This window comes from Balearica regulorum, chromosome 7, assembly GCF_011004875.1.
Source record: "Balearica regulorum gibbericeps isolate bBalReg1 chromosome 7, bBalReg1.pri, whole genome shotgun sequence".
NCBI lineage: Eukaryota > Metazoa > Chordata > Aves > Gruiformes > Gruidae > Balearica > Balearica regulorum.
In genome coordinates, this window is record NC_046190.1 from 21,644,022 (window position 1) to 21,671,116 (window position 27,095).

The window sequence follows — 27,095 nt, forward strand, 5'->3', positions numbered from 1 at the left end:
TATTGAGCAGCCTAATGATTTATAATAAAACCATGTTTCAGACCATATTTCTCTCCCACCTCTTTCTTCATTCACAAGATTTCCTTCATTGTTGTCTGCTTATGCGCAAGCCCAGACCACAAGCCCACCTAAAAATGCCCACTAATAAAACTGAAGGAAAACAAAAATCCTTGCAGCCTGCAAAGGATTTCACCAAAGCCACTGGTGGAAAAAAGACGGGCTTTCAAGTCTTTTTCTTTACTTTCTGCATGCTGTCCATCATTCCCCTCCTGTCCTCAGAGAGATCAGGCCCCCTCCCTCTCAGGCCATGACTCCATGGGGCCAGAGCGGGCTCTTCTTGGTGCCAAGGGCTCAGCTGAAAGAACGGAGCCTGCCAGGGAAACTGCAGGCTACGAGTTTGGGTACAGCCGGCCTAGCTGTTCGTGTTTCAATTCTATATGCATTGGTAACCACCAACTTCTTGTCTTGTTTTCCCTTTTTCCTTTCTTGAAAATGTCCGTTGCCACCTCTCGAAGGAGTTCTCCTCCGCTTCCAGCACCACCATCAGCACTGTCACCTCCCGGGTGACCAGGAATGGAGATGCCGTCATGGAGAAGGACTTACTCAATCACGAGGAGCTGGCAGGAGACCGGGGCATGATAGACGATATCTTTGATGAGACCTACCGGGAGAAAGAGGGCCCCAAGCCCCCCATGCGATACGTCTGGAGGAATATCATCCTCATGAGCCTGCTGCATCTAGGGGCCATATTTGGGTTGATGCTGATACCTTCTGCAAAGATCCAGACACTGGCATGGGGTAAGCACCTTCCTCCATTTGTTTCTTGGCATCTGCAAGCCCCTTACAGGTTGGGGTGGTATTTTTGTTTTCCTCCCGGCCCACACACTTGGGGAGGAGAAAGAAGGAAGTAGAAGCCTTCTGTTAGAAGCAGCTACTCAGCCAGCTGGGGGAGGGCTTGCTAGTGTCTCTTGTAAGGTCATGCATGAGAGGGAATGATTTGGCAGGGGACTGCTTGGCTGCTCAGAGAGCAAACTTGATTCACAGGCATCAGGCTTGGAAGTAGCCCACACCTGAATGCGCAGCCACTTCTGGGGTGAAGCATAGAAAATGTCTGATGGAGTACTGACAGTCCCAGAAAGTTAGGAAGAAAGATGCTAGCAAGAGCACTTTAAGGGGCAGCTGGGGAAGCAAGGTACATGGCATCGTTTGGCACAAGGCTGCTGCCCAGAGACAAGAACCATTCCTGTTCTTACCAAGGGAGGGGAAATCACGCAGAGCCTCCACGTGTGTGAGGGGAAAGAGGCAAAATACGGTTGTGCTGAAGATAAAAGTCAAGAGTTCAGCTGGAAGCTCAGGTCTTTTGTTATTCTTACAAAAGCAGAGATTAGCCCCCATCCTCCCGGAACTAAGCCTGACAACTTTCAAGAAATAAATAAGCAGCTCTCCAGGCAGCAAATTCCAGGGGGAAGCACATCCCAGCAGAAGGTAGCTAGGCGAAGCTCCCCTTTCTCAGAGACCTTGTCCTGGGTAGGAACCAAACTTCTCCTTTGACTGCTTGAAAGGCAGCTGGGCGCAGGGCCCACGCTGCAGGGGAGCCTTGCTTTCCACGAGCTTTTGTGTGGACCCCTGGAAGAGTCAAGAAGCCAAACGGCTCCCAGTGGGGAGGTCGAGAGATTGCATCCAGCCCCTGCCTTCCTGTAAAACAGCATCCTGAAACAAAAAGCCACAGTCTAGTTTGAGACCTGCTGGCATGGCTTTTGGTTTCAGCGGTGGTCCTGCAAAGAGCTCAGCCGGGAGCAGGGTCCTGGCCAGCCCAGCTGTGGACAGGCCCTGGAGCTAGTCAGCTGGTCTGTCATGTTCTCAAAGTCCGTCCTCCCAATGGCTGCAAGCAGTGAGCTGGACCAGGAAAGAGATGGCTCCCTGGACAGCCAGGCTGACTCTTTTAAAACCTCCTGGACCATCTCACAGGCAGAGGCCGGGGGGAGGAGCATCACCGGAGGCCACAGGACTCGGTCAGAGACTGGCTACAGCATCTGCAAAAGCAGAGGCACCGACACGCTCCCTGTGCGGCCAGCATGGCCTTTTGGGGTGTGGGGGCATTATGAAAGAAGACTTTGCTGGGCCTTTCCCTTGTGAAAACCTGACAGGTTGTGCTTTTAGCCAGGGTGGCAGCACTGGGCAGAACGTGCAGCCTCAGCACGACCTTGGAGGAGCATTTCAGGGCTCTTGGTCCTGCTCTGTGTGTCCCATCCCTGGGCTCCCAGCTGGAGGCCAGGCTAGGAAGCGCTGGCTTCTCTCTCTCTCTCTCTCAGCTGACAGCCTGGGTCCTCCAACCCCAGCCAGATGTTCTCAGGGCACTGGGGCAAGGAGGAGGGAAAAGGTGAGTCGAGTTTACTGGTGTCACGTCAAGCTGTTGAGATGCACCGTGATTTCCAAATCCATCCAACCCTTCTCCCTTGAGCTCCGCTGAGACACTTAAGTGGGCTCGAGCGTCTTGATCTAGAAGGTTAATGCTGCTTTGCATTCTGCTAAGCCCCACCTTACCGCAAAAAGCTCTCTGAGGCAGTGTCTCTGCAACCGCGTGCCTGTTCGGGAGGTCTGTATGGCAACCCATGGCACCTTGTGGGAATCTGCCTGGCTTTTTACCTGATGCCAGTCCCTCCTGCTCCCCTCCCTCAGTCGACTCTGATGTGAAGTGCCAGTTGCTCTCCTGCCACTGTGAGGCACTACGAGATTCCTTGGTGGCTTCTGGAATGACAGATGCTCTGGGAATGGGAGAAGGACACAAAGTTTGGGGGGACTGCACTGTTCTGGACTGGCTGCAGATCCATCCTGCCTTACCAAAGCTGGAGTAGCTCCACAGAGCTCCCTGTCCTGCATCCCTGGCACTTGTGCTGGGAAAGGAGCGGCCTTCCCTGCACCCTGCAGCCAAGTCAGAGCTTTCCCCTGTAGTCCGTTCTCCTCCAGTGCTGACTGGAGCTGGGATACTCTGATCCTCCACAGATCTGGCTTCCCAGCAAGGCTCCTTGCTCCTTCCTGCATTGCCCTTTTCTCAGGTCATACTTTTCTTTAGCACATACAAGGCATCTGTGGCTGTCATCTCACTGACTTGCTGTTATTTTCCCAGCACACCCTGGTATCAAGGAGAGGACTACGCTTCCCATTTTACACCCAAGGACAGAGCAGCACAAACTTAGGTTGCTCCCGGCAATATACCATGGGTTCATGGCAGAGCAGCTCTCCCAGTGGTACTTCTGGAGCTGCTGGGGTTTTTGCTGGTTTCTTTTTTTGTTTTTCAGATCCTTCCTTCCTTCCTTCCTTAGGCTGTGTACATAAAATACAAGATTAACATGGCCCCAGATGTTCTCTGCTGTGATACTACAGGCAGCTGTGGTGCCTGGTAGCTGCTCTACCTTCTATATTTCATTATAAGGGGCAATCCCCTGCTTATACTCTCTTCATCCAGGCCACCGTCTGCTTGATGTTCCTGTCCCTCTGAAACCAGTTGTATTGGTGACTGTGTCCTCTTTTGTTTTCGTTTCTCTGTGTGCTAATTCCTCTTTGTCTCTCGAGCTCGCCAGCCCTGCCTTCATCATTGTTTGTTGTTCTGCGTTGCTGTGTGCATTCTATCCCCTGATCTCTTTCTGGTACAGAGCTTCCCCGAATGAGCTGGGGTTGTTGATCAGGTGAGAGCTTACCATAATGAGAGCTCTCCGAGCCCTTCCAGCACTCTGGCTTTCTAGCCAGTTCCCCTTTTATTTACTGTCTTTTCCACTGCACTTGACAAAGGGCTTGTGCAGTCTTTTCAGGGATCACAGCGCAGATTTCACAGCATTTGCCAAACAGCATAGAGACTGAGTCTGGAAGGGCAGGATGCAAAGGTGATTGACAGTTTCTCCTCTAACTGCTCTGAGCCTCCCTGGAAACGTGATTTTCAGGTTGTCTTCCTGGCCCTCATACAGTAGACCGATTCTATTTGTGTTAACTCCTGTTGGCCTGGCCGATACTGCCTATAGACGGTGACGGTTCCTTTCGACGTGGTGCTCTAGCAACACCCCAGTTCCCTGCAGTGCCAGCTGCGGCAGAAACACGGGTTGATACCGTTTTTTGTTGCTGCTGTATCATCTTTGGGTCAAGGAGCATCTTGCTGGATAATTTAGGCAACTCTGACAGCCTGAAAATCTCAGCCGCTGCTACCCCCAAGGGATGTGTCCAGCAAAACATTTATGGAAGTTTTTTGTTATTTTCCCATCAAGACTACTGCTGGCAACTCCTCTCTGCTTAGTGTCCTCTCCAGGCTTAACTAGCAGGTGGTGTGCTTCACCAAGCATGGAGGGGAAATTCTGATTTTGCCAGATACGGAAGTTAGGTTTTAGCAACAGTAGCTCCTATTGCTCCTCCTAAACGCTGTTCCCCTTCTGCAGCCTACATGTTTCCTTGCTTTTGGTATTTTTCCCCTGAGAGTAGCACGACCCACCTGGCTAGCAGGACTGGGAGGCAAGGAGGGAACAGTCCAGAGCTGTATTTTTCCCTCACACTGAGTAGAAGCCCAAGGACACCTCTTCATGTAAGCATCCTTGGTGTTGACTGCAGGTGACAGTGCCTTTAGCACATTCCTGGCTTCCCTTCATAGCTTAAGGTCTGAATCTGGGCCCTGAAGAGGTAAAGGCAAGCGAGTCATATAGGCATGACTGAATCCAGAATGTTTTGGGTTTAATTTGTGGAGCACTGAGTGCACATTACTGCCAGCAGTCATAATTCTTTGTATTCCAATTGAATAGGTCATTGGGAACATCACCTGAGAGTTGACAGTCTTTTGGATCTTGGGTACTTCAAAGCATGGTGTGGAAGATGGCTTTGAAAGCTCAGCTGGTGGAGTGCCTAAGTCCTTCAGTTTGGGGTAGCATCACAGGGCAGCTGTGAAAATCTAGGGAATGATCTTGGAGGAGCTTTTCTGCTTCCCTGTGAGATGCTGATTCCCTGGCTATGCAGTGATCGTTGTACCGTTTGTGGGGATGAACCTTCTGAATCATTAGGGTGCTGCATTCTTCTGTTTTCCACCCGGCTTTTCAATCTTCTTGTCCATGTCCTGTCACTGTCACAACAACTCGTAGCGGTATGGCTGAGGGAGCCAACAGTCCCCAAGTAGAGTTTGGATTTCTGTGAGCCTGGGTGCCGTGTATGCACAGACTGAGGCTCAGCTCCTTTCCCACAGAAAATGTCTGCTCCTTAAATAAATTACAGCTGCTGCATATGGGCAAGAGGCAAGGCAGGACGGGATTATCATTAGAGAGTTGTGGCCATTTGTAGAGACCTGGCACACAGCTCCAAGAGAAGTTAACATAAGCTGCTGAGGTTCAAGGGCTCTGGATGAAGGCTGGGACTGTTCTATGCCAGGGCACTCGAAAGCAGTGGGTACTCTTCCAAATTTTTAACAAACGCTTTCAGGCAAGGCTACCCGAAAGCAAGTACTGGGTTGCCTGGTTTCTGGGCCTGTCAGTGTCCCCACCACATCTCTCTTGTGATTCTTCGTGCTTGCTGATAGGTCTTCCTTGCTGGTGTCATCTTTTCCCAGAGGGGATGTCCAGAGCCAAATTCTGAGAATTGCCTCTGTAAAAGAGATACGGATGAGCTTCCTTCTTGCAAAGCTTAAATACCACAGTCCTCAGCCAGAGTCATCTTCCTGCAGGCCTCTGCCATAAACTGCTTGTCACCCCTTGGAAGTCTACCTCAGCTACTGAGGTGCGCACTGTAGGTATAAAGTTGCCCAGAGGTTGTACGAAATGTGGTTTGCAGGGTATAGGTGGCTACGTTCAAGGGAGAGTGGCGGTGAGTCACACTTCTGCCACTAGTAGGAAGTGTCTGAAACATCCAGGAGCAGGTTTCGTTGTTATTGCAGTGTCTGAGGCCAGGAGGCTCTCCAAATCAGAGTCCTGTGTTAGGTGCTTTTACAAGGTTTGCTCTTCTGTATGAATCTGTGCAGATAGTGACTGATTTAAAATGACTCTTAAAATCTAAAACCAACAGGGAACTGGTCACGAGCTGGTTCATAACTTTCAAGTCAGCATCATGGGGCTGGGTGAGACCTTCATGGTGTCCAGCATCAGTACTTTCCTGTCAGTAAGGCCAAAAGGAGATCTGAACCAAACGCCCTGCTCCAGCATCCCTCCCTTCTCCTCTTCCAGGCTTGGCCAGCTTTGTGAGCTTTGCTCAGCTCTGTTGTCTCTTGCAAAGGCCAGATCCTGCTGTATTTGCGTGCATTTTCATCCCTCCTCATGCCTTATAAATCAGCTATGACCAGTGACTGCTTGGCTTCTTTGAGAGACCGCAGAGGGGCTGGGAGACATGAGGCGGAGGTGTGCTGGTCTGAGGCTTGCACTGCATTCGGCAGCAGGCAGGGAAGCCAAGGGAGAAGATGAAGATGGGAAGTCATGGTCAGATCAGCAGACAGGGAAGGTTGCTGTTATACAGCGCGATGGGACTGAGGAGGTTCATGCAAGTTTAAGGGGCCAGAAGAGGATGTTAAATCAGCTGAGGTGGGCTTTTGATGGATAAGAGATTAGGTTTGGAATGTACAAAAACAAAAAGGAGGTGACAGAAGGAAGAGGGAGCAGGAGATGATAGGAAATAAAGCCTGGATTATTTTGAATGAAAGAACAGGACAACAGTGCCTTGCACGTGTCTCAGATCTCTGATTCCAGACAAGTTTCTGGCAGAGTATCTATTTTCTGAGTTCAAGATAAGCTTGATTAGAGCCATTTGGCTGGACTGAATGATATTGTCAAGCATACCAGCGATTCCTGTCTACGAGTTTACATATAAGAATAAGGAACTGTCTTCATGATTGATCCAATTGGCTGAAATCTGCAAGTTTATACCAAGGGAAGAGTTTTCCCTGGGGAACTAGTAAGAAGACATCCCTTCCCCCAGGGGACTAAAGGTGGAGCAGTTGACCTGTGCACAGATGTGCACCCTTCCCTCTCCACATCTGAGCTTGCAGGGCAAACTGAATGCCCTCTGTCTTTCTGCCAGACTTCCTGACCCTTCCTTCCTAGAGAAAGAGTTAATTTCAGATCCAATTTTCTTCTTATCCCCAGCTTCCTAGTGTAATGCTGCTATGACCCTATTGGGGTCTTTTCTCCATTTTAGTTCTAGGACCAGATGCTCGAACGCAGGTTAAATTCCAGAGGTCCCAGGAGGACATGTGGGAACACACAGACCAGGGCAGACATAAACACTTGATCCAGAGGGAGAGTGGTTTTTTCCTAGCTGCTAGAAGGGCAAGGAATTCCTTCTGAACTGTGTGGAAAGGGAATGCATGAAGCAGCCTCAAAGCTCAACGGGGCCCAGCAACATCTGCCTCTGCCATGGGCATGACTTGCAATGAGTTGCTGGACTTGGAGTTCCCTTCCATAAATGGTGCAGGAGCTGAGCAGAGAGGAGGATCTGGGAACGGGAGCCTCTGGGCAGGTTTTAAATCAGTGGTGGAGCTGAAGGTGAAGCCCAGGCTTCAGTGGGTTAGATCTTTTTCTAGCCAGATTCTGCTCAGAAAGGCAGCAGAAGAGAAGCCTAACCCTGGGGTTGAGCTGAACCCTGAAGATCATCTGCTACCTCTAGGTGAAAAGAATGCAAAAGAGATTTAGTGGGGAGTGTTGAGATAGGAAAGCAAGACCCTTGATTATTCAGGGTGGGAGGAAAGGGGGAAGCTGTTGCCTGGCGGACTGCAGAGCCGAGCCGTTACCACAGGGCTATATGGAAGCAGTTGCATTATACAATTTTGACAGATGGCACTATGCTGAAGAACCAACCCTTGTGACAAGTCTTGTAAGGGGGAGCCTCCCCCCTTGTCAGAGGTGAAGAGCTGAAGTGATTTGCCCCATGTTGCTTAGGAAGCCTGTGGTAGCTTGGGCACTCTCACATTAATTTTTATTGCTCCAATCTGTGCTCTCCATGGATTCCTCTCTGGCTTACATAGCTTTGGGGGAAGGCCTGCCTTTGTGTTGCTCTGCCTGAACTTTGCTGCAGGCTGACTTGACTTGCTTTAACTGCTCCAACACTTTCTTTTCCTCTCCAGCCATTCTGTGTTTCCTGGTGAGTGCTCTGGGGATAACAGCTGGATCTCACCGTCTCTGGAGCCATCGGTCCTACAAAGCCACGCTGCCCCTGCGGATCTTCTTGACTATTGCAAACTCCATAGCCTTCCAGGTAAGCACCTCCTCAATGTGCCACTTGTTCTCAGAAGGAAGTGTTCCCCCGAATCTCTGTCTCAGATATGGGGCACAAACTGGTTCTTCTCTCCTACTATCTCTTGTTAGGAAATGACCTACCCTTTCTATCTAACACTGTGGTGCTAGAGTCTATCTCACTGTCTTCACCTTGTCCTATCAGAGGGTGACACTGAGACAAGCCTGGTGGGGAAAGGATTGTTGGCCAAGACCAGGGCTAGGAAAGCTCTCCAAAGCAGGAATGTACCCTTCCTCCAAGGTGTGGTCTCTCTGTGCTTGCTCCAGGTCCTGTGAAAGAGGTGTGGAAGTACTGAGTGCTCTCCTGGTGTTCCAGTTGCCTCACCCTCCTCTTGCTGTGTGGCTGATAAGGAGGGGACACATCTGCACAGCCCAGGGAGCCAGGCTGTGGAATTTACGGCTACAGAAAGCCCAAGAGCTTGTTGAGATTATGCAGTTAGGGAGATGCTTCTCTGTTTTGGAGGAGTGATATTTAGGAATAACCCTCGTATAAGTCACACCACTAGCCTCCAGAGAGTCATCCCAGGTCAGTGATGTTTCAAGGAGAGAAGGGTTGGGCCCATTCAGAGCGGCACAAGTGACTGCAGCTGATAAGCACGGCAGGATATTGCCTAACCACTCAGGAGAGCACTTCACAGTCCACAAAGCAAAGAAACCAGGAAGTCTTTAGGTGCTGTAGAAAGTAGCAGAGATGGCCCTTTGGAAGAAGTTAGAGTGAAAACCCAGATTGGCATGGCACAGAAAAATCCTGGTGGTCTCTCGAGTGTGCTGCTGTGAGGCATCTCTAAGGGCAGTCCGTCCTCCAACTGTACTTGAAGGACTTGTTACGGGCTTGCTCTTGTGTAGGAAGTACTTGGGAGGGTGGCAGGGTGCAGCACTGTATGCTAGAAGAAGGTGAACAGAAAACTATTAGTGCTGTGGCCCTAAGTAATTCTCCACCTGAGTTATGGGGGAATGGTGGACCAGGTATTTGAGAGACATTATCTCCCTTTCTCCCCTGTGTAGCTTCATTGAGATGTAATCAGAACAGGGTGTGGATGAGGTTTTTTTATCCTTGAAAAGCTTTCTGAAACACCATTCACTTTCCTGTTCTTGGTTAGCACCAAACCAGAGTCTTTCATGAGGAAGAGGAAGGACCAAGCTGCTGATTCCAGCTACTGGCCCAGCACTCAGCAAGGGAACTGGATAGGTTGCTGTGTATTGGCTAGTCCTGTACAAAGACCATCTTTCACAGGGTTGTAGGGCAGAGGGGGAAAGAATTTGCTGAGCTATTGCTGTAGGGGATAGGAATAGACAAAGATGAGAGACAGACAGATATTTCAGCTTCAATAGGAACTAATCCAAAGTTTTACTGAAAATTCAGTACCATTCCCCGTGGATTTATTTTTTTTAATAGTTACTTTCAATGAGATCAAGAGGTGGTTTGTTTTCAATTTATCTCATTCCTATTAATGACAGCAGCTCTAAGATGACACCGGTAACTTTTAAAGCCAGAGAAGACTATAGATTATCTTATCTGAATTTCTCCAGAAAATGCCTGTTGGCTGCTCAGAGACCTGTGGCTTGTGATTTCAGAGAATTTGGAAATTCTGCCCCTAGTTGGCTTCTCTGCCTGCAAGACTAGACAGCTGCAGCGCAGCAGAAGCTCTCCTGGTTATAGCCTGGAGCTGGAAACTCCCAAGGAAGGAGACATTCTCGTAGGCTTTGCTTGCTGTTCTCAGAAAGCCATGATTTTCAGACAGCATTGCAGTTAGAGGTGGTCCCAAAATAAGATCCGTAGAAGAGATAATGTGTGAAAGTTTGGGTCGAGTTACTGACTTTTTGGCTTTGAGACCCCTAATTTGTGTTTGTGTACAGGGTGTGGTGGATGAGATGGTACCATGCTCCACCTCCAGTACATAGTCTCTTTCCAAATTTGTGCTGCCTGCCTCCAGCAGAAAGATGTCCAGGAGGCAGGGAAAGCCTCCCCAGATGTGTAAACCCCAGCTCTCTTTCATCTTTCAGGCTGGGATTTCTCACATTACATGATGCTGTGTAGGGTTTGGGATGTGAGAGAGACTTTGGGTCACAGGTGAAACATTTCCAGCATAGGTACTGGCTGTGCTTCACTGATTACTGGATAAGGAAGGCTGCTGGGCCACCTTCTTCTGAGGGGTTGCCGAGTGACCAAGCTCTGGCTAACATCAGTGAGGGCTGGTGATACTTGGAGGTGGTCAGGATTTCGCTGGAAGGAAAGCAGCAGTTCCCAGTGTTTGGAAACAAGTGATAGTTGAATCCTGGCCTATGTCTATCACTGCCTCATTGCATGACCCACAGGTAAATCGTTTTACCTCAGTTGAAGGAGGAGTGGTTACAGCACTTTAGAGGGACTTGAGGAGTTGTGTCTCTGCTACAGGCTCCCTGTGTGGATAAGTCACTTGGTCTTTCCAGGCAAGAAATAGGGATGATTATGCCGCTTCCTTACCTTCAAAATGCTTTGAGGAAAAGTCCTATGTACTTATGAGATTAAGGAGCCTCTTATGTAATATAGGCAATAGAGGTGTGCTCGGATCTGTTTCATGTTTTCTAGCACGGTGTAATACATGGCTTTAAGCACATCGAAATCTTGTTATAAAGGAATGAACGCAGGTTCATTAAAATCTATTCTTAAAACTGGCCAAAACAATCATTTCTGAATACAAATGAAAGCTTTGACATTTTCCAAACCGTATTGAACAGTTATGTGGCTGAAGGGGGTATTTTTGATAGTTGCCATTGAAATGGTGTGTTTATTCTATTTGTGAAGAAGGGCCTTCGTTTTAAGACTGTTTGATTTCCAAGGAGAAAAAAAAGTTAAAAAAACCCCTCAGCTCCAAGTTAAACAGATCTGTCTGATTTGGCAAGCCGAGGAAAAGCAAGGCAGGTTGACCCATGGAAAATGTCAGGGCGGAGGGAAGGGGCAGGTTGATCAATCCCAGCTGGCACCATGTAGGGATGGGGACAAGTGACCAACAAGAGCTGAGCGTGTGAGGGAGGAGGCACCGACTGGCCAATGAGGGCTGGCTGTTGCAGGGGTGGGGGAACAGGCTGACCAATCAGAGCCTGTGATGCTGTAGAGGATGTGCAAACCAAAGCCTAAAGGTAACCAATTAAAAAAAGAGAAAAGGCAGCCCACCAGAGAAGCACATTTCAAAGAAAATTGAAGTGGTTGAGCAAAGAAGATCCAACCTCTGTTTTAAAAGCCAAAACCCCCAAATTCTAAAGAACGATAAAATGGCTGATGTGAAGTCAAGTCAATGGGATTTATGTGTCTAAATGTTTTAGGCCCTTTTTGTTAATTTGAAGGGAACATCTCCAGCCCTGGCCCTAAGTCTCCACTCCTGTTGCCTTGCAGAATGATATCTATGAATGGGTCCGGGACCACCGCGTCCATCACAAGTTCTCCGAGACAGATGCAGACCCTCATAACGCAATGCGGGGCTTCTTCTTCTCCCACATCGGCTGGCTGCTGGTGCGCAAGCACCCAGACGTCATAGAGAAGGGCCAGAAGCTGGACCTGAGCGACATAAAGGCTGACAAAGTGGTGATGTTCCAGCGGAGGTGAGTGGCGGGGTCAGCCCCAACACAGAGCCATGTGGGATGGAGCAGGGACTCCGCAAATGGACTGGGGACCCCAAGCACCTTTGACGGGGGGAATTGGGGGTATCATGTGAGAAATGTGAGTCTGTTTGAGGCTTTGCTGTGGGATGAACCCTGTGAGAAAAGAGCTGTGCCTCTCTTATAGGAAGTATTTAGGAGCTAGTGCTACCTCTAGCCCTCCCACACCTCTTTCTTGCCTGCCTACTCTGTAGCATCTTGCCAGTGGTGGGCTGAGCTTCCCACCACAAAGCACCTCCACGCCTGCCTGCCCACAGCGCGGCTGCTGCTTTGGCTGGCCCAGAGCCCACCCGCAGGTGCCTCCAGGCCATCCTTGGAGATGTTGTGGTACACCTTCCAGGCCATGCCTCTTCCCCTCTCCCATCAGTATCCAGGAAACAGTGTGGTGAAAGAGGAGTTGAAAATGGGGAAATGAGAGAGGCTGTCACTGGGAAGGACAGTCTTGATTCACTGGTGCCTCTTGGATGGGGTATCTCTCAGCTGTCTGGGGCTATACTGGGATTGATCCCCAGATGAGCCTGTCACCAGGGCTGCAGGGATGGGGGAACTGAACCCATATAGTAAACACTCTCACTTGGGAGGTCTCTAGTTCAGTCCCAGATGAACCAAGCAAGGTTTATGGCTTCTGTCCTTTTTGTGCATGGGATTTTTCTTGTGGGTTGTCAGAGTGGTTCAGCTTCCTCTACTCCTGCCCCTCCAGTGTGAGAGACACCACGTGCTCATCTTTTTGATGGTGCAAGTAAGTGTTCCTTACTTGTGCTTGTTGGTGGGGTATATTGGTAAGCAGGGCCAAGTCTGCAAGGAGGAGCTGCAGCACTGGGCCAGAGCTGGAGAAGGGGGGGAATCTGCAAGCATGGGGTTGCCTTTATGGGGACCAACACAACTGAGAAGCAAATGGAAGATGAGACCAAAAGCAGCAGCTAGTGTCTAGACTCATGGTGATGAGGGCATTGCTTTGTGCACATGTGAGGCTGAGACAGGGAGAATATGACTTTAGTGAGTCTCCTGCCTGGCGATAAGATTTGGGAGTCTCCAGGAATGGCTTCTGAGCATCCAGGGCAAAAGATGCAGGGCTCAAGGGTGAGGTACTTCTGTATTTGATTTTCCCCGTATAGCTGAATGTGAATCCTCCAAAGGGAGGACTGAACCAGCCCTTCCTGTCCTGCTTCTGCCACTGAGCACTTTCCTCCTGGTTCCTTCCTTTCCAGATACTACAAGCCCTCAGTGGTGTTGCTGTGCTTCACACTGCCCACCGTAGTGCCCTGGTACTTCTGGGATGAATCTATCATCATCAGCTTCTTCATTCCAGCCATCCTGCGCTACACCATAGGACTTAATGCCACATGGCTCGTGAACAGTGCGGCTCACATGTTTGGCAACCGGCCATATGATCAGCACATCAACCCACGGGAGAACCCCCTGGTCAGCCTGGGGGCCCTAGGTACGTTCAGCATCCGTGTCTTTTGCTGCCAGTAGGCTGCAGAGTGGGGACCGCCCCTTAGGGCTGCAGCTTCTGGGAATTTCTGTGAATCCAGGTGTCCCCATTTTCCCCTGCACTCTTCCCCTCCAGCCTTTGCATCTGGGGGTGTTTCGCAGGCTGGCCAGTGAGTACGTAAGGGCAGTGGGGTTATCAGCTCCCACCAGCCTCTCTCCAGGCTGGAAAGGACTCTGCTACACTTAGCACCTCCTTATCTCAATAGCAATATTTTATTTACTCTGCTCGAAGGTCTCTCTGCCCCCTTCACCAGACTGAAAAACGTGTGCTGCGGTCTCTGTTTATCTGTCTTAGATTTGTCAACTTGAAAACCAGCAGATACACATTTGGATATGTTCTCAGGGCAGCTGGTGATTTTTGGGGGTAGTCAAGGATGAGACAAGCCAGATGATCCCGTGTGTTTCCCTGAAATTTTGGGGACCTAGGAAAGTACATCCCAGGGTCAACATTTTCCCTGATCTGTTCTCACAAGCCCAAATCCTCAGCTGGTTTGCATCAGTGTACACTACTGGAGCCTCACTGATTTCTACCAGTGAATGACCTGCTCCTGGATTTTTACTAGTAAGGGATTTGAACTGTACAGACTCAGGGAGTAGGAGCAGGAGTCCAGGTGATGTCATTGAAGGTGTGAGCACTGAAGCCAGCCTTGACAGTCTCTGGAGCAGAGGCTGGCTGACTGGGGTAGATCATTTAGTAGAAGTCTGTCTATTTTTTTGTCATTTGGAAATACCCTTTGGATTTGGCATTAGGACTGCCAGTGTTAGAGGGATATTGATTGGCCTGGTTTGTTTGGGGCTTGCTGCAGGTCTGTCTGGTAGCTCAACCAATACTAGAAGGTTTATGTTGGCAGCAGAGGAAAAGCTGTTAGGATTCCCCTGGTGAATTGGTGCAGTCTGTGAGCCAGAGCCCTTCTCGGTTCCTTGCCACATGCTTGTTTTCCTCTAAAGCACCATAGGTCCTCTATGACTGTCATTACCTGATTTGCTCCAGCCCAGGCATGCTGGACCATGCCCAAATGAGATAGGGTAGATTGTACAGAGAGGTGAAATTGGGTTGAGAGGAGCCTGGACTCAATCCAGAGCCTGTTTCAGGAATGTGGTGCTTTAGGACAAGAGAAAGGGGCCATCACTGAGAGCTCTGTGACATCCTCTCCTTTATTATGTTTTGCAGGAGAAGGCTTCCACAACTACCACCACACCTTCCCCTACGACTACTCCACCAGTGAGTTTGGCTGGCGCTTCAACTTAACCACAGCCTTCATCGACCTCATGTGCCTCCTAGGGCTGGCCAGCGATCGCAAGAAGGTCTCCAAGGAGGTCATCCTGGCTCGGAAAATGCGGACTGGAGATGGGAGTCACAAGAGTGGCTGAGTTCCTGCTCCCCTTCACACACACATCCACACCTCTCCTTCCGCCTTTTTTCTCCCTTTCTCCCTTCCTGACCCCTCTGAACACGCTGGACAAAGGTTTAATGTTCTGTTTACTAACTACTGAATAATGCTACCAGTTTGCTTAAGATAATGATAATGAGTTTTAACCCCCCTCCCATGCTGTATTTTACGTGATGTATTTAAGATCTAGGACTCTGCCTTTGTAACGCAAGGCTACCCCTTTCCCGCTCTCCTTTTCCCTTCCATTCTTCCTTTCTAGCCCCCCTACCCCATCTCCCGCTTTATGTCATCCTGGTCTCTCCCTGGCAGAGGAGCTGGTAGGAAGCAGCCTGGGGAGGCCGATAGCAGCCGGCTACGTACCATGGAGTTAAGGGAAGCCTGTACCAGCCAGCTGAAGAGTTGGGCCAAAGTCAGTGACCCTCTCCCCACCACTTTCCCCCCAAAATTCCTTCCTCTCTCTTTCCTCCTTTCTCAAGGGCTGCTCACAGACGTGGCATGGCTACTGCTGTCCCTGGGTAAAGCAGCCCTATCCCCTTCCCTTGCCATCAGAGAGTTGTCTCTTTCCAAGATGTGTCTTGGGTAGTTTTATCCCCCCTCCACCCGCACAGCCTCTCTAGCTGAGGAGAGGAGAGCCCAGCCCCTAGACTCTCTCAGAGCTCCAGCCAGGTCCACCAATGGCCGGGAGGGGTCTGGCGGCAGCAGCAGGCACCAGAGGGAGAGCATCATTGGCCTTATTACCTCCTCCCTCTGGCGTCACAGCCTCCCTCCCAGCCCCGCCCGTCACACCCCATGCCACCGCTGCCTGCAGGGACTGAAGGCAGAGCCCAGCTCTGGGCTCTGCGGCCCCTTTGGAGAGCCACAGCGAGGAGGGGGACAGACAGAGGGGTGTGCCTGGGGTGGTTTTGTTAGCTGCTGCCAAGATTTTTCCCAGCAAACAGGACTTTGCCAAAATGGAGAGGAGGAGAAGGATATAAACCAAAGCTCCACCACTGAGTTAAGCTGCTTTATGTGCTGGAGGAACAGGGTTCCCGCTGGGTGGCAGGCGGATGTCCTGGTGTCCGTGCCTGCCCTGCAGATCCGCATCCTGTGCTGAGCGCAGGGACGGGGCAAGGGAGTGTCTGCAGGTGTAGGGAGGGGTGAAGGTATCCGTGGGAGCAGGCCCCCCCATGCTTGTGGGCTCCACTCAGTCAATTAACAAGTGCCTGAGAAACACCAGTGCGGCGCCAGGCAGCCCAGGGGGCTTGAGGGAGTTGAGACCTCTGAGATGAGACACTGCCACCAGCGTGGGCCATGCCCAGGGTCCGCAGGGTGGTTTGCAATTCCCTGCTCCTCCAAGGGACTGGGAGGCACTCCTGAGGGAGTGGGAAGGGGAGGTGAAAGGAGCTCCTTGTTAGTCCCTTAGCTTGCCTCCCGGCCCCCTCGGCAAGCTATCTTGCTGCCTCACTCCTTCGCCAGCACGGCAGGCAGCGAGGGCGGCTAAGCCTGCAGAAAGGTCAGTTATATCACTGAGCTGCTGTGGGCATGCAGCTGGAGGGTGTGCTGGGGAAAAAAGTCCTTGTGGGTGTTGTTTCCTGCAAGTTGCAGAGACCACAGCTTGAGTTCACGTGGTGGGTTAGGTTCTGGGTGTTGTGACCCCCGAGCTCCTCACTGGGCTGAACGTGCTTTTTTTCCCCCCCTTAACTCTCCCATTATTATGAATTTTTTTATTATTATTAGTTGTAGCAATAGTATTGTTTTTGTTGCTTAAATGCATCGAATGGAGCTGGAGGAAAGCACAAAAGGTGGCCAGAACAAGGTGATGTTGGAGTGGGGTTTGCAGTATCTCCCTTATTCAGGCAGGCCAGGTTGGGCAGAGACAGAGCGGATGCCAACTTCCTCGCCTCAGCTCTGCCACGTAGCAGCCAGGCAAGCTTCACGGGAGCAAGTCTCTGCAGCTTTTCTTGGTCTTGCTGCTGCAAAACTCACCAGGAGCCAGTACAGCTTTGTGACGGTCTCCTTAAGAAGAGAATGCTTGTTACTCAGAAAAGAAGTCATCCTCCTCTCCTTTCCCCTCCCTGCCACCAACCACTGCCTTTTTACTGTTCAGCAATGGGACCCTTCAAGGTTTTGAGCCATCAGGAGTAGATGCGGTCTCCAGTCAAGAGATACAGCAGGGAGGAACGCAGCAGGGAGCCCTTCAGCTCACGTTGTCAGGAGACAGCATCCTTACTGCTCCAAGGCTTCTGACTGCCTGGGGGACTGACTGGGGCAAAGGGGCTGTGGCTAGAATTGTATCCTACTATTAAAAAAAAAAAAAAAGCCCTCAAAAAAAGATAAACATTGTTAGCTCTGTAATTGTGGGCTGACTTAGCTGTAGTCTAGACCTTTCTGAACTGATGGAAGCCTCCAGAGGGATGAATTTGAAAGGTGTGTAGGGAGGGAAGAAGGTGAGGAGAATTATTTCCTTGCTCCTGGTGCCCTTATTGTGTGACATACCCTACAGTAGAGAAGCGTGCCATGACATGCTGCAGTATTTCACATCCTCTCAGCAGAGAAGCAGGGTTTGACATCAAGGGTTCCTTTCAAATTTCAAGTGCTGTTTTGGGTCCAGAATCTGGAATTAGGGTGGAAGCTGAGGAGCAGTAACCAAACAGTCCTGGTGTTTGCCCAGTCACTTTAAAGGTAGATTGGCAAATATCTCTGGGTGCCTTAAAAATCTTTCTTTAATATACATAGTAGTATTGACAGCTATTTACCGTATTTTTTTCTTTTTTTTTTTTTGCTGAATTATGAACATTCGAGGGGTTTCTTAATTATTTAATTGCCTACATTGAACTGTGGGTGCAGGTGATTTTGAATGTATTTGAGTTAGAATTTTTGTTAGATTAAGAAACAGATACAACACTTTTAAGTAGAACTTTGTTCAATATATATATACACACTTATAAATATATATATATTTTTGGTGGCATGTTTGTATCCTGGACGCGTCGTCTGTATGTTTAGCTTAAATGAGTCTGTGAGAGGTGGAAGCAGAAAAAGCAGCAGTGGGACCTCGTGGCTAGAGCAGTAGTTCTCCCGGGACCTGTTCCCAGCTTAGCTACTTGCTCACTGTGTGATTTGGGACAAAGTCACTTAAAAAAAACCCCCACCTCTCCGTGCCTCAGTTTCCCTACCTGTAACAGGGTTACACCTTGCCTCCCGGGGTGTGGTGAGGCTTGCTGCCAACCAGCCCAGCATGGAGGAGGGAAGCGTACGTACCACACGCACACCGCTGCTGGCAGAAGCATGGACTGGTTTGTTTTCCAAAACCGTTCCCAGCCCCGCTGGTATTGTGAAGAGCAGAGGTTCAAGTGTTGGGTGTTCAGGGAAGGACTGGAAAGTTGAATCTGCACATTGTCTAAGCTCTGTCACTGTTGAAATGTGAGTAGGATACGATTTTTTTCACAGCTTAGGGATTTCTGCATAGTAGTATCTCTGTTTTGTGTACTGGAAAAGAAAAAAACTTTTTGAAATAATTTCTACTAATACGGAAACAGACATCTGGTTGTGCTGATCTGAAATTTTATTTGTTCATAATAAAAATGTTACTTTAAAACCTGCTGGGACTGATGACATGGGGGGCTGAGCTCAGTAAGGCACACGACGTCCCATCGGGATGGAGAACGTTATGCGTTAGCGTTTCCAAACCCTCCTCCCCTCCAGGAGGACCAGGATAAAAAAAACCCTCTGGCTCTTTAAGCGCCGTGAATGAGCGGATTATAATGGCTTTCCTAGCCGGGCGGCACGCCCCGCAAGGCTGCCCCTGCGCTGCGGGGTTACTGCAGGTTAATTCCAGCCGGGGCCTCTCGCCAGAGCCTTGCGGCTGACGGATATACATGCAGCACAACACGTAATACCGGCAGCCCGTCTCCCCGGCCGGGTACGGCCGCCACCGCGTCAGGCGGGTTCATTAACCTCGGCGAGGGGGAGTTTTCCTCCTGCCGCAGCGAGCCTCTCAGCTCTCCCCACCCTTTTCGCAGCTGGAGGGAAGTGAAAGGAGAAGGGGGAAATCCCCGGCCGAATCTCGCTTTAATTGATGTTAGCTTCCCCGCTCCCCCACCCAACCCGACTTTTGAACATCCGATCGTAGCAGCGAATAAGCCCACCTCTGCAGGGCACCAGCGTGCTCCATGCAGGGGCAGGCAGAGGGGATGCCCTTGTTGGCAGCAACTTTACTCCCTGCAGCACCCGGGGACCCCCGATGCTGCCCATGTTTTCTGGCTCTGCCAGCCCCTTGCAGCTGCCATGCTGAATTCCTCGGCAAAACAGGCCCGCTCTTTGGTTTCCAGCTGCAGAAGCCGGAAAGCCCTTTGGGCAGGAAGGCCAGAACCAGCATGCTGCAAACCAGAGCAGGGGGGAAAGCGCAGGAGCGAGGGAGGGAGAAAATGGTTATTTGGGAGGAAGGTCTGGGTTCTTCCAGCAGCCGTGTTCTCCCAGCTGGAGATGTGTGACCAGCCCGAGCAATGCGATGTGTGGCTGCCCTGAGCTGTGGAAAAAAAGCGAATTAAATGCTCCGGCTTATCAGCTGGTCACAGAAGTACATCCCTGGAAGTGACACAGAGGTGCTGCTTCTGGTGAATCCAGTGTGCTTTTCATCCCAGCTCTGCCAGCACAGCCCCTCCTAAAACAAGTGAAACAGAGAAGGCAAATCTTCAAACCTCCTGATTATTCAGCCAAGCCTAAAAATAAAGTTAATGATCCCTCTGTCTGGATTTCATGAAAGTGGAACTCAGATCTCAGCCTCTCCCTCTTTGTTAAAGGCTATTATTAAATCCCCTGCCCAAAATATGTTTTCCCATACTATCAAGCCCTTCAGCAGCGCCAGTTCAGCATTTTGAGCTCATTGCCTGGAAGTGCTTCACACGTGATTATTATTCCCTGTTTCCTATGTAATCTGTGATTTTGGGTTGTAATTCCAGTGCGCCCCAACTTAGCTTCTCTGAAGATCTCCCGCTCACCAGGGACAGGGAGGGAAGAAAAGGGTTAACACGCCAGCGAGCTCTGCTGAGTAGCAGAGGACAGGCAAACAAGTGTCTGCTTGTTCAGACTCAGTGGAGGGAGCGGTTTGCTGCTGGCTGGCAGCAGCCAGGTGGAGGTTTTGCTGCATCTTCTCGCTCTGGACACAACACACAGGAGATGCCAGTGTGGTCTTTGGAGGAGAACCAGGTTCCAGCTGCAACCCCCTCCCCAGAGCCGGGATGCAGTGACCACAGCTCTGAGCTGAGTGTACCCAGCTCAGGATGCTGCAAGCAGGACTGAGGAGGGTGCCCTAGGGAAGGCAGCAGTCCCACCAGGTGCTGCCCAGCAGCAGGGCTGGGTGCCAGCTCTGCACCGAGCCATGGGCTCCTGCAACAGTGAGAAACCAGCAGCAGCTGCTAAGCCTGCAAGAGAGGCCAGGACCCCAGGAAGACAGTGGGGACCTCTTGGGGAGCAGGGGGGAAGGCAGGCAGAGTGAACAAAGTCCCAGGAGAGCACATGGAGGGGATGGCACTACAGCATCCCTGTGCGCCAGATGGATGGAGTGGGTGGCATTTGCTTAATGCCCAGCCAAGTAGCCTCAGCCCTGCCCCAGAGGGACCTCTTCTCCTGGGAAGCCTGGCAGCCATCCAACCCCAGTGGACAGCACTCCGGTGCATGGATGCTATGGCCAGCAGCAGGACTGTGGGTGCAAGCATGTACCCCAAGAGAGCGGGGTGCCCACAGGCTGTACCCCACACTAGGTATGCCTGACCTGCCGCAAACTCCCACCTCCCACAGCGCTGGCTTCCATAAGGGAGCTGAGCCCACCTGCTCAGGCTCAAAAAAGCCACTGGCACAAAAGCGGCTTTGGCCCGAAAGGCTGTATTTTGCGATGCCCCTTGCTTGGGTGCCGAGGGCGTGCGGGGACCTGCCACGCACACACGCACACACACCCTCAGCCACTGCTGAGCCGCAAGCGGCTGACAGTGCACAAAAAAGAAAGGAAAAAAAAAAAAAAAAAACCCAAGTAGGCTGAGTTTCCCCGAGGGTTACTGCCGGTCATCCCGTTTACAACAGCCTACAGCTCCTGACCCAGGCAGGGCCAATCGCCGCCGCGCCGCCCTTGGCTGATCCTGCCCGGCCCAATCCGCGCCCCGGCGCCCGCCCCACATCTCCGGCTGGGCCGCGGCTCGGGGCGCCCGCCCGGCCTCGCTCGGCAGGGCCCCGGCCCACGCCGCGCCACGGCTCGCCGTGACGCCACGTCCCCCCGGGAAAACCCGGCCTGCAGTTCTCTCCGTGCCTCCCCGTCGTCCCCGTGCCGCCCCGCTGAACCCCGCGGCGCTCGGGGGGGGGGGGGGTGTGCGTGTTTGCCCACCCATCGGTGTACACGGGCAGCGCTGCCAATGGCTGCTTTGCCTTCGGGCTGCTAGAGGGAAAGGCGGAGCAGGATGCCAAAAAGCAGCAAATACCCTTTCCGACGGAGCAGCTCCCTGCCTGCTCTGCTGCTGCCCCTCGCATCGCCCACTCAAATGCAGCGCAATCGCCCCCAGCTGCTGCCTGTGTTAGTACTTTCTCATAAAGCACCAGATGCTGGAGTCATGGGAAATACAAGCACCTCAGCTTTCATTTAAAAGTGAGCTCCGGGTTTAGCTTTAAAAAGACAGTGTAAAAAATCCAGGAGACAAAAAATAACAATCCAGTATACATAGTGAGGCTCAAATATGTATACATACATAAACACAAGTATCAATCATAAAGCAGGATACTTTGGGAGACAAGCTTAAAAGAAAATATTATTTTCATACACATAAACATTGTTATAATTTGGTCATTTTGCGACTATATTGAAAGCATTACATGAAAACAGCAAAATCCTCATTTACTTGCAATTCTTAACTAAAAAAGCAACCTGTAAAACTATGTCTTTTATTTATTTTTATACTGTGTGGAAAGATAAAGCACTTTGCAGAACAAATAGTATTTCATAATGGCCACTGTAGTGACGACAGCTGTTACATGCCAGTTTGGCTTTGTAACAAACACATCTGCTCATTTTACATTTTTTTCAGTTCTCCTAAAATAGCTTTTTACAAAACCCCGGTCTTCAGCACTCAAACAGAAGAAACGCCTATCCCTTTTGAAAGTGCCTGTGACCTTCAGTCACTTTATAAGCAAAGCAAAATTGTAATTTTGACAAAATTATCATAAATACTTGTCTCTTCAGAGAGGTTCCACATTCTGTTACATTTACACAGATATATAAAATCCATGGTTTCTAAGCTAATCACCCAATTCTGGTGACACCCGCCATGTGATTTTTAACATTCAGAAACAGGAGGAGACTTACACAATCATAAGACTGCTCTTCTTCCTTGCCTTTTTGAGCTCACTAATTAAATACGGGTGATCCAAATATTATGCATTTGACTGCCATTTTATCATCTAAAATAGATTTGGGCTGACCCTGAATCCTAAAGAAACTATGCTTAGATACATTGTTCTTGAGTGACCACTGGGAAGTACATAATTAAAAAAAACCAAGATAATTAATTTAAAAGCCTTGAAAGGCTACAGCTGTAACTGAGGTCAGGATGTTTTCCCACCTCAAGCAGGTGACAGAGCATCAGGCTCTCCTGCACTCACCCACCCACTATCCCCCTTCAGCCAAAATTCTTCCAAGATGACTTAAAGTTCAGGTGTCTCTTTTCACAGGGCAAAGATGGTGGGGGCAGGTTTCAACTAACTTCAGCAATTTTAAATTTATGTATGAAATGCACTCTTGTTAAATAAGCATCCTCTAGAGTCAAGAGAGACAGGGAGGCGGTTCCCACAGTGACTCACAGCAGCAATCTGAGATACCTGTTTTAGAAAAGGGTGAATCATCTGCTGGTGGTGCATCTGTAACTTCTATATACGGATACCTGGATTAGCTGTTGGATGCCTGTCTTTTAGATGATGAGTTTAGTGCAATGACCTCCACACCTGGATTTTAACGAGAACCCTCAACTCTTCAGCAGTGACCCACAAAAGCACAGGCTCTGAGTGCTCAGAGTGAGAAACATGTCATCTGAGGCATCTTGGTAGCTTTGGTCTATGACTCAGCTTCCTTGTTCAGAGCTAAGGAGGTTCAAAATGCCCCAAGAGTTACTGGAAACTTGAAACTGGAAAATTTTAGATACACCTGACAGGTATGAGTACTTTTGGTTTTTTACACAGGAGGTGATAAACTTCTGGAAATTGTTGCCATAGGATGTCGTGGTGGCAGACAGCATCAACAGGTTCACAAAGGGTTTAGAGAGACTCACAGTAAACAAGGTCCATAACCAGATGTTAAAAGCAGAGATGTGCCCTCTAACACATGGAAACACAAAAGGTTTGTGGACACAGGTCTGAGTGAAGCAGATCTCAAACAGCCCCCAGGCTTGCAGGCCTAAACAGCCCTAAACAGCCTCTCTGGTTGCCACTGATGGAGAACATGACATGGGGCAGGATGGACCATCGGTATGAAGCGTTCCTCTGGAAGGCTTCACACCATTGTCAGGCAGGTTCAACAGGATGAGGAATAGTTGCTGGTAGTTGCCCTGCTCTAAATTCTGCTCTCATGATGGCCCCTGTCGCAGCATGGAGACACAGAGGGCTGGAATCACAGCTCCAGGATCCCACCTGGCCTTGGAGGCAGCGCTGCTATTCCTCCATGTCATTCCTTCCAGATCTTCCAGTTCACTTCCCTCAGGCTTTGGTTTTAATACTCCAAGCTTCTGAGAAGTCCCGCCATCAAATTATCAAGATGTCTGATGGCACACAATAAATATTGAATCTTTGGGAATGAAGCTCTTAACTCAGTTTGCCACTCCTGACTAATGAGCCCATCTCAAACTCATAAATGAATATGTTCTTCGGACTAATGACCACATAACATGCTGGGATTGATGTTGTGGAAGATATTGTAGACACATGGGAGTTTTCAGGAAATATCAAGGCTCTTTAGAACCGCTAGTAACAATGCACTAGCTTTGTTTTAATATCTGTGTGGGATTTATTTTTTGTGTTTATGAGATTTTTTCTTTCTCTCTAGTCTCTCTAATTCCAATTAAGCAAGAAGAGCATCGAAAATGGAAAATTTTGTTTCACATTAATTATCTGTATTGCTACTAGCTTTCATTTGGATTCAGAAAGGTGAAAAATCAAAGGATTTATCTGACAAAAAGCTGTGATCTCCCAGCTGTCTTGTCTGGTTGATTGTTCATGAGGCAGTTCTCTTTCAGCAACAGTGTTTTCCTTTCTTTATTTTTGATTTGACTCCTTCCATCATAATATACATAATCAGCACCTTTACACACAAATACAGCTGAAAAGTCTTTTCCAAGCAAAGGCTAGAAGCATTACATTTTGAAAATAGCCAAACCAGAACATTTCAAAATGGCCAGAATATTTTTTTTTCCTCCTCTAAGATGATATTTCTGGTTTCAGGCAGTGTTTCAATTATGATGACCACATTTTCTGCTGGCAAGAGGTCCCCTCAGTGGAATTTAGCTGGTCAGAAGCATGATGCAGTTTTATACCCCTTGGGCTGGGCCAGCCTGGAGTCTGAGTCACTACTAATGCATTTGTTTGGTTCCCACTCTGCTGTTGGCTTCTTACATGACACTGGGCAGGTCTCCTAATCCTCCAGGAACTGGCGCAGATGCTGCTTTCCTCCTTCCCGTATTTTCTGCTGTCCTCTATGAAGGAGAGACTTCCACATCTAGCACAGGAAAGCCAGCCTGTGGTTAGGGATATTATAACCCAAATGACCGTGGTAGAAACCTTCTGTCTCTTCTGCCATTCCTATTTCTGTGAGGTTCACAAGGAAGGTTCTTGGGCCATCCCTCAGCCTTTGAGGAAAACCAGAGCAGAATAGTATCCCGTCCTTTGCTGCTGCAGAAAACCTTGCCAGAGCAAACTCCTGTGCAATGAGAGACACTGAAGCACTGAAACTAAAGCATCCTCTCCCAGGAGATGCATGCACAGGTTTTTCTACCAAGAGACTCAAATGTGCAGTTCTAGCTGCACATTTAAATACTTAATGCTTTTGAATGATTGATGGGTTGAGGTACAGCTCTCCTAATATCTGGTTTGTTCTATGCCTGCATCCTCATGTGGATATCTTGAGCTAACAGAACAGCACAGACTGACAATAAATGCTTCTGCTGTAGGAGCTCTAGTGGAGGGTGTCCCTGCCCGCAGCAGGGGGGTTGGAACTAGATGATCTTTAAGGTCCCTTCCAACCCAAACCATTCTATGAACTGGATACATTTCATTCCTTAGCACTGTGTTTACTGTCAGTTCCTTCTTCTGCCTGAGCAGGTACAGGACATACTCCAAGGATTACTAATTGCCTAACACGTCTTTGTCAGTAACCAGCTCAGCTGAATTTTCCCTGCCCCGCTGAGTTTCCTTCATTCAGCCCAAGTATCATGTTGTGCTGTAACAGATTTCCGTTCGGCTGGAGAAACACTTCTCTGTCTCCCACCCAGCCCTGCTCTGCCACCCAGCAGCACAGTCGCTGAGCTGGGGCACAGGCAAACACTTAGCTCAGGGAATGCTAAGGATGGTCTCTTTGCCCTTTAGTTGCACAATATACACCTCCCTTCCGTAGGCTAGTACATACAGATATTTCTAACCCAAATGTTTGCCTGGGCATAGCGTATGGTGTCAGTGCCAATGGCCTCCGACCTCCTCTGGTCTCCAAGAGGTAGGACAGATGATAGCTTTCCTGGCCTCACGGCATCAGCTCTAGCACAAAGGGTAGTACCACACACATACTTATAAATGTGCTTGCTGTTCACTGCCATGCTTAAACGCATAGGACTGCTCAAGGCATATCAAATAGTAAATATTCATAAGGTCAGGCTGGGATCAGGCATTACATCTTGCATGCAAACCCCACTTCAGAGTACATTAGCCTATTAAATACACTCACTTCCTTTCTGTAAAAGGCTGCTGGGGAGAAAAGAATCCATTCCTGGTCATGAGGGGCATCAGTGCAGCAGTAAATGAGAGCAGTGCTCACTTAGAAAGTGAGTTAAAGATAATCCATCCCCTTAAAGATAATTCTCCCCATCCTCAGTGAAAGATACTGAGACACTCTAGATTAGCTGGCATTGATAAAGCGCCTCCCAGTAAAAGCTCAGATTTATAATTACTGAAAAAGTCCCTCCTTCCTCCTGTATTGGGAAATAGCTTTACCATTGCTGAGAGGACAGGGTTAGGCAGCTCTTTCTGTTGGGAGAGATGGGGACACTGGTACGAAAATGTTCTTACTGCAAGACAGCAATTACGAGAGTACCATCTCTGAGAAACAGGCAGCAGAGGCTGAGAAATAACCTGGGGGCTGAAGAGCTGTTTGAGCCAGCAGGGAAATGGGAGTGGGAGCTAATTCCAGTTAAGGGCATGACAGATAACAAATGGCACAGCTGCCATGGCTGCCAGGGTGTCTATCATAGTGACATAAACAAATTAAAAAAAAAAAAAAAAAAAAAGGCACTTGGCACTGCAAACCCCTAGCAATGTCCATTCAGAGCACGATCTGTCAATAAGGGCTGCATGTGCCTGTGATTTCCCAAGTGACTGCTCTGTAATAAGCTAGGTAAGAAACTTGGGCTTTGTGAAACAACCTGTAGCGCTTCACTTTGCACTGAAGTCCACAGCTAGCAACTCTTCTTTACTGACACATCAGTGTGGCCTTTCCAGGCTTTCCTGATGGTTTATACTTTTTTATCATACAAACCACAAGCCACCACCTGTTTTAAATTTATGATTCTGTGTGGGACTTTTGAAGCTTAACAGAAAACGCCAGCAATGTAAAGACTTGCCCACCCACCTACCCACCTGCCAACCTCACTTCCACCGTCACAGGTAATAGCTACGCAGTGAGCTCTCAAACACAGCAGCACAGCCCTCTGAATTTTCCCCACCAAAAATGAAGTTATTCATTCAGTGTGTTTTTCCATTCTGGTTCTTTCTAAAAAGCTGACTCCTCCTGTTTCCTTGCTTACACTAGTCAGATCCCCCCTGTGCCTCCTGGTTCCTCTGCAGCTGACTGTGACGTGAGCATCAGGCTGCTGGCAGATCAGACTGACTGGGTCCTCTCTCTCCACCGGCTGCTGCAGTCACAATGAAAGCCAGCCCTCCTGGTAAGATGGGGAACAAGACCTGAGGGATCCTGCAGTAGGGAAGGGCCCATGTAATGGTGATCAGGAGCCCACAGACTTCTCTATTACAGCGTCCCTTTACCCAACCCTTATTCCCAGCCACTTTGGCTGCTCAGGCAAGAGCCTCTTTGGAGGGTCAGACTCCATGGAGGGGAAGA

At 49.5% G+C, this 27,095-nt stretch overlaps 1 protein-coding gene across 1 annotated transcript; it reads left to right on the forward strand.

Annotated features, from left to right (window-relative positions):
* The first annotated feature begins 520 nt into the window (after window positions 1–520).
* Window positions 521–18,341, forward strand: SCD (stearoyl-CoA desaturase). Its single transcript, XM_075758406.1, has 6 exons — window positions 521–798; window positions 8,075–8,205; window positions 11,617–11,822; window positions 13,088–13,320; window positions 14,545–15,799; window positions 15,895–18,341. Exons 1-5 carry the CDS (start codon window positions 588–590, stop codon window positions 14,742–14,744), a joined length of 981 nt encoding a protein of 326 aa, XP_075614521.1. The 5' UTR covers window positions 521–587; the 3' UTR covers window positions 14,745–15,799; window positions 15,895–18,341.
* Window positions 18,342–27,095: the final 8,754 nt, after the last annotated feature.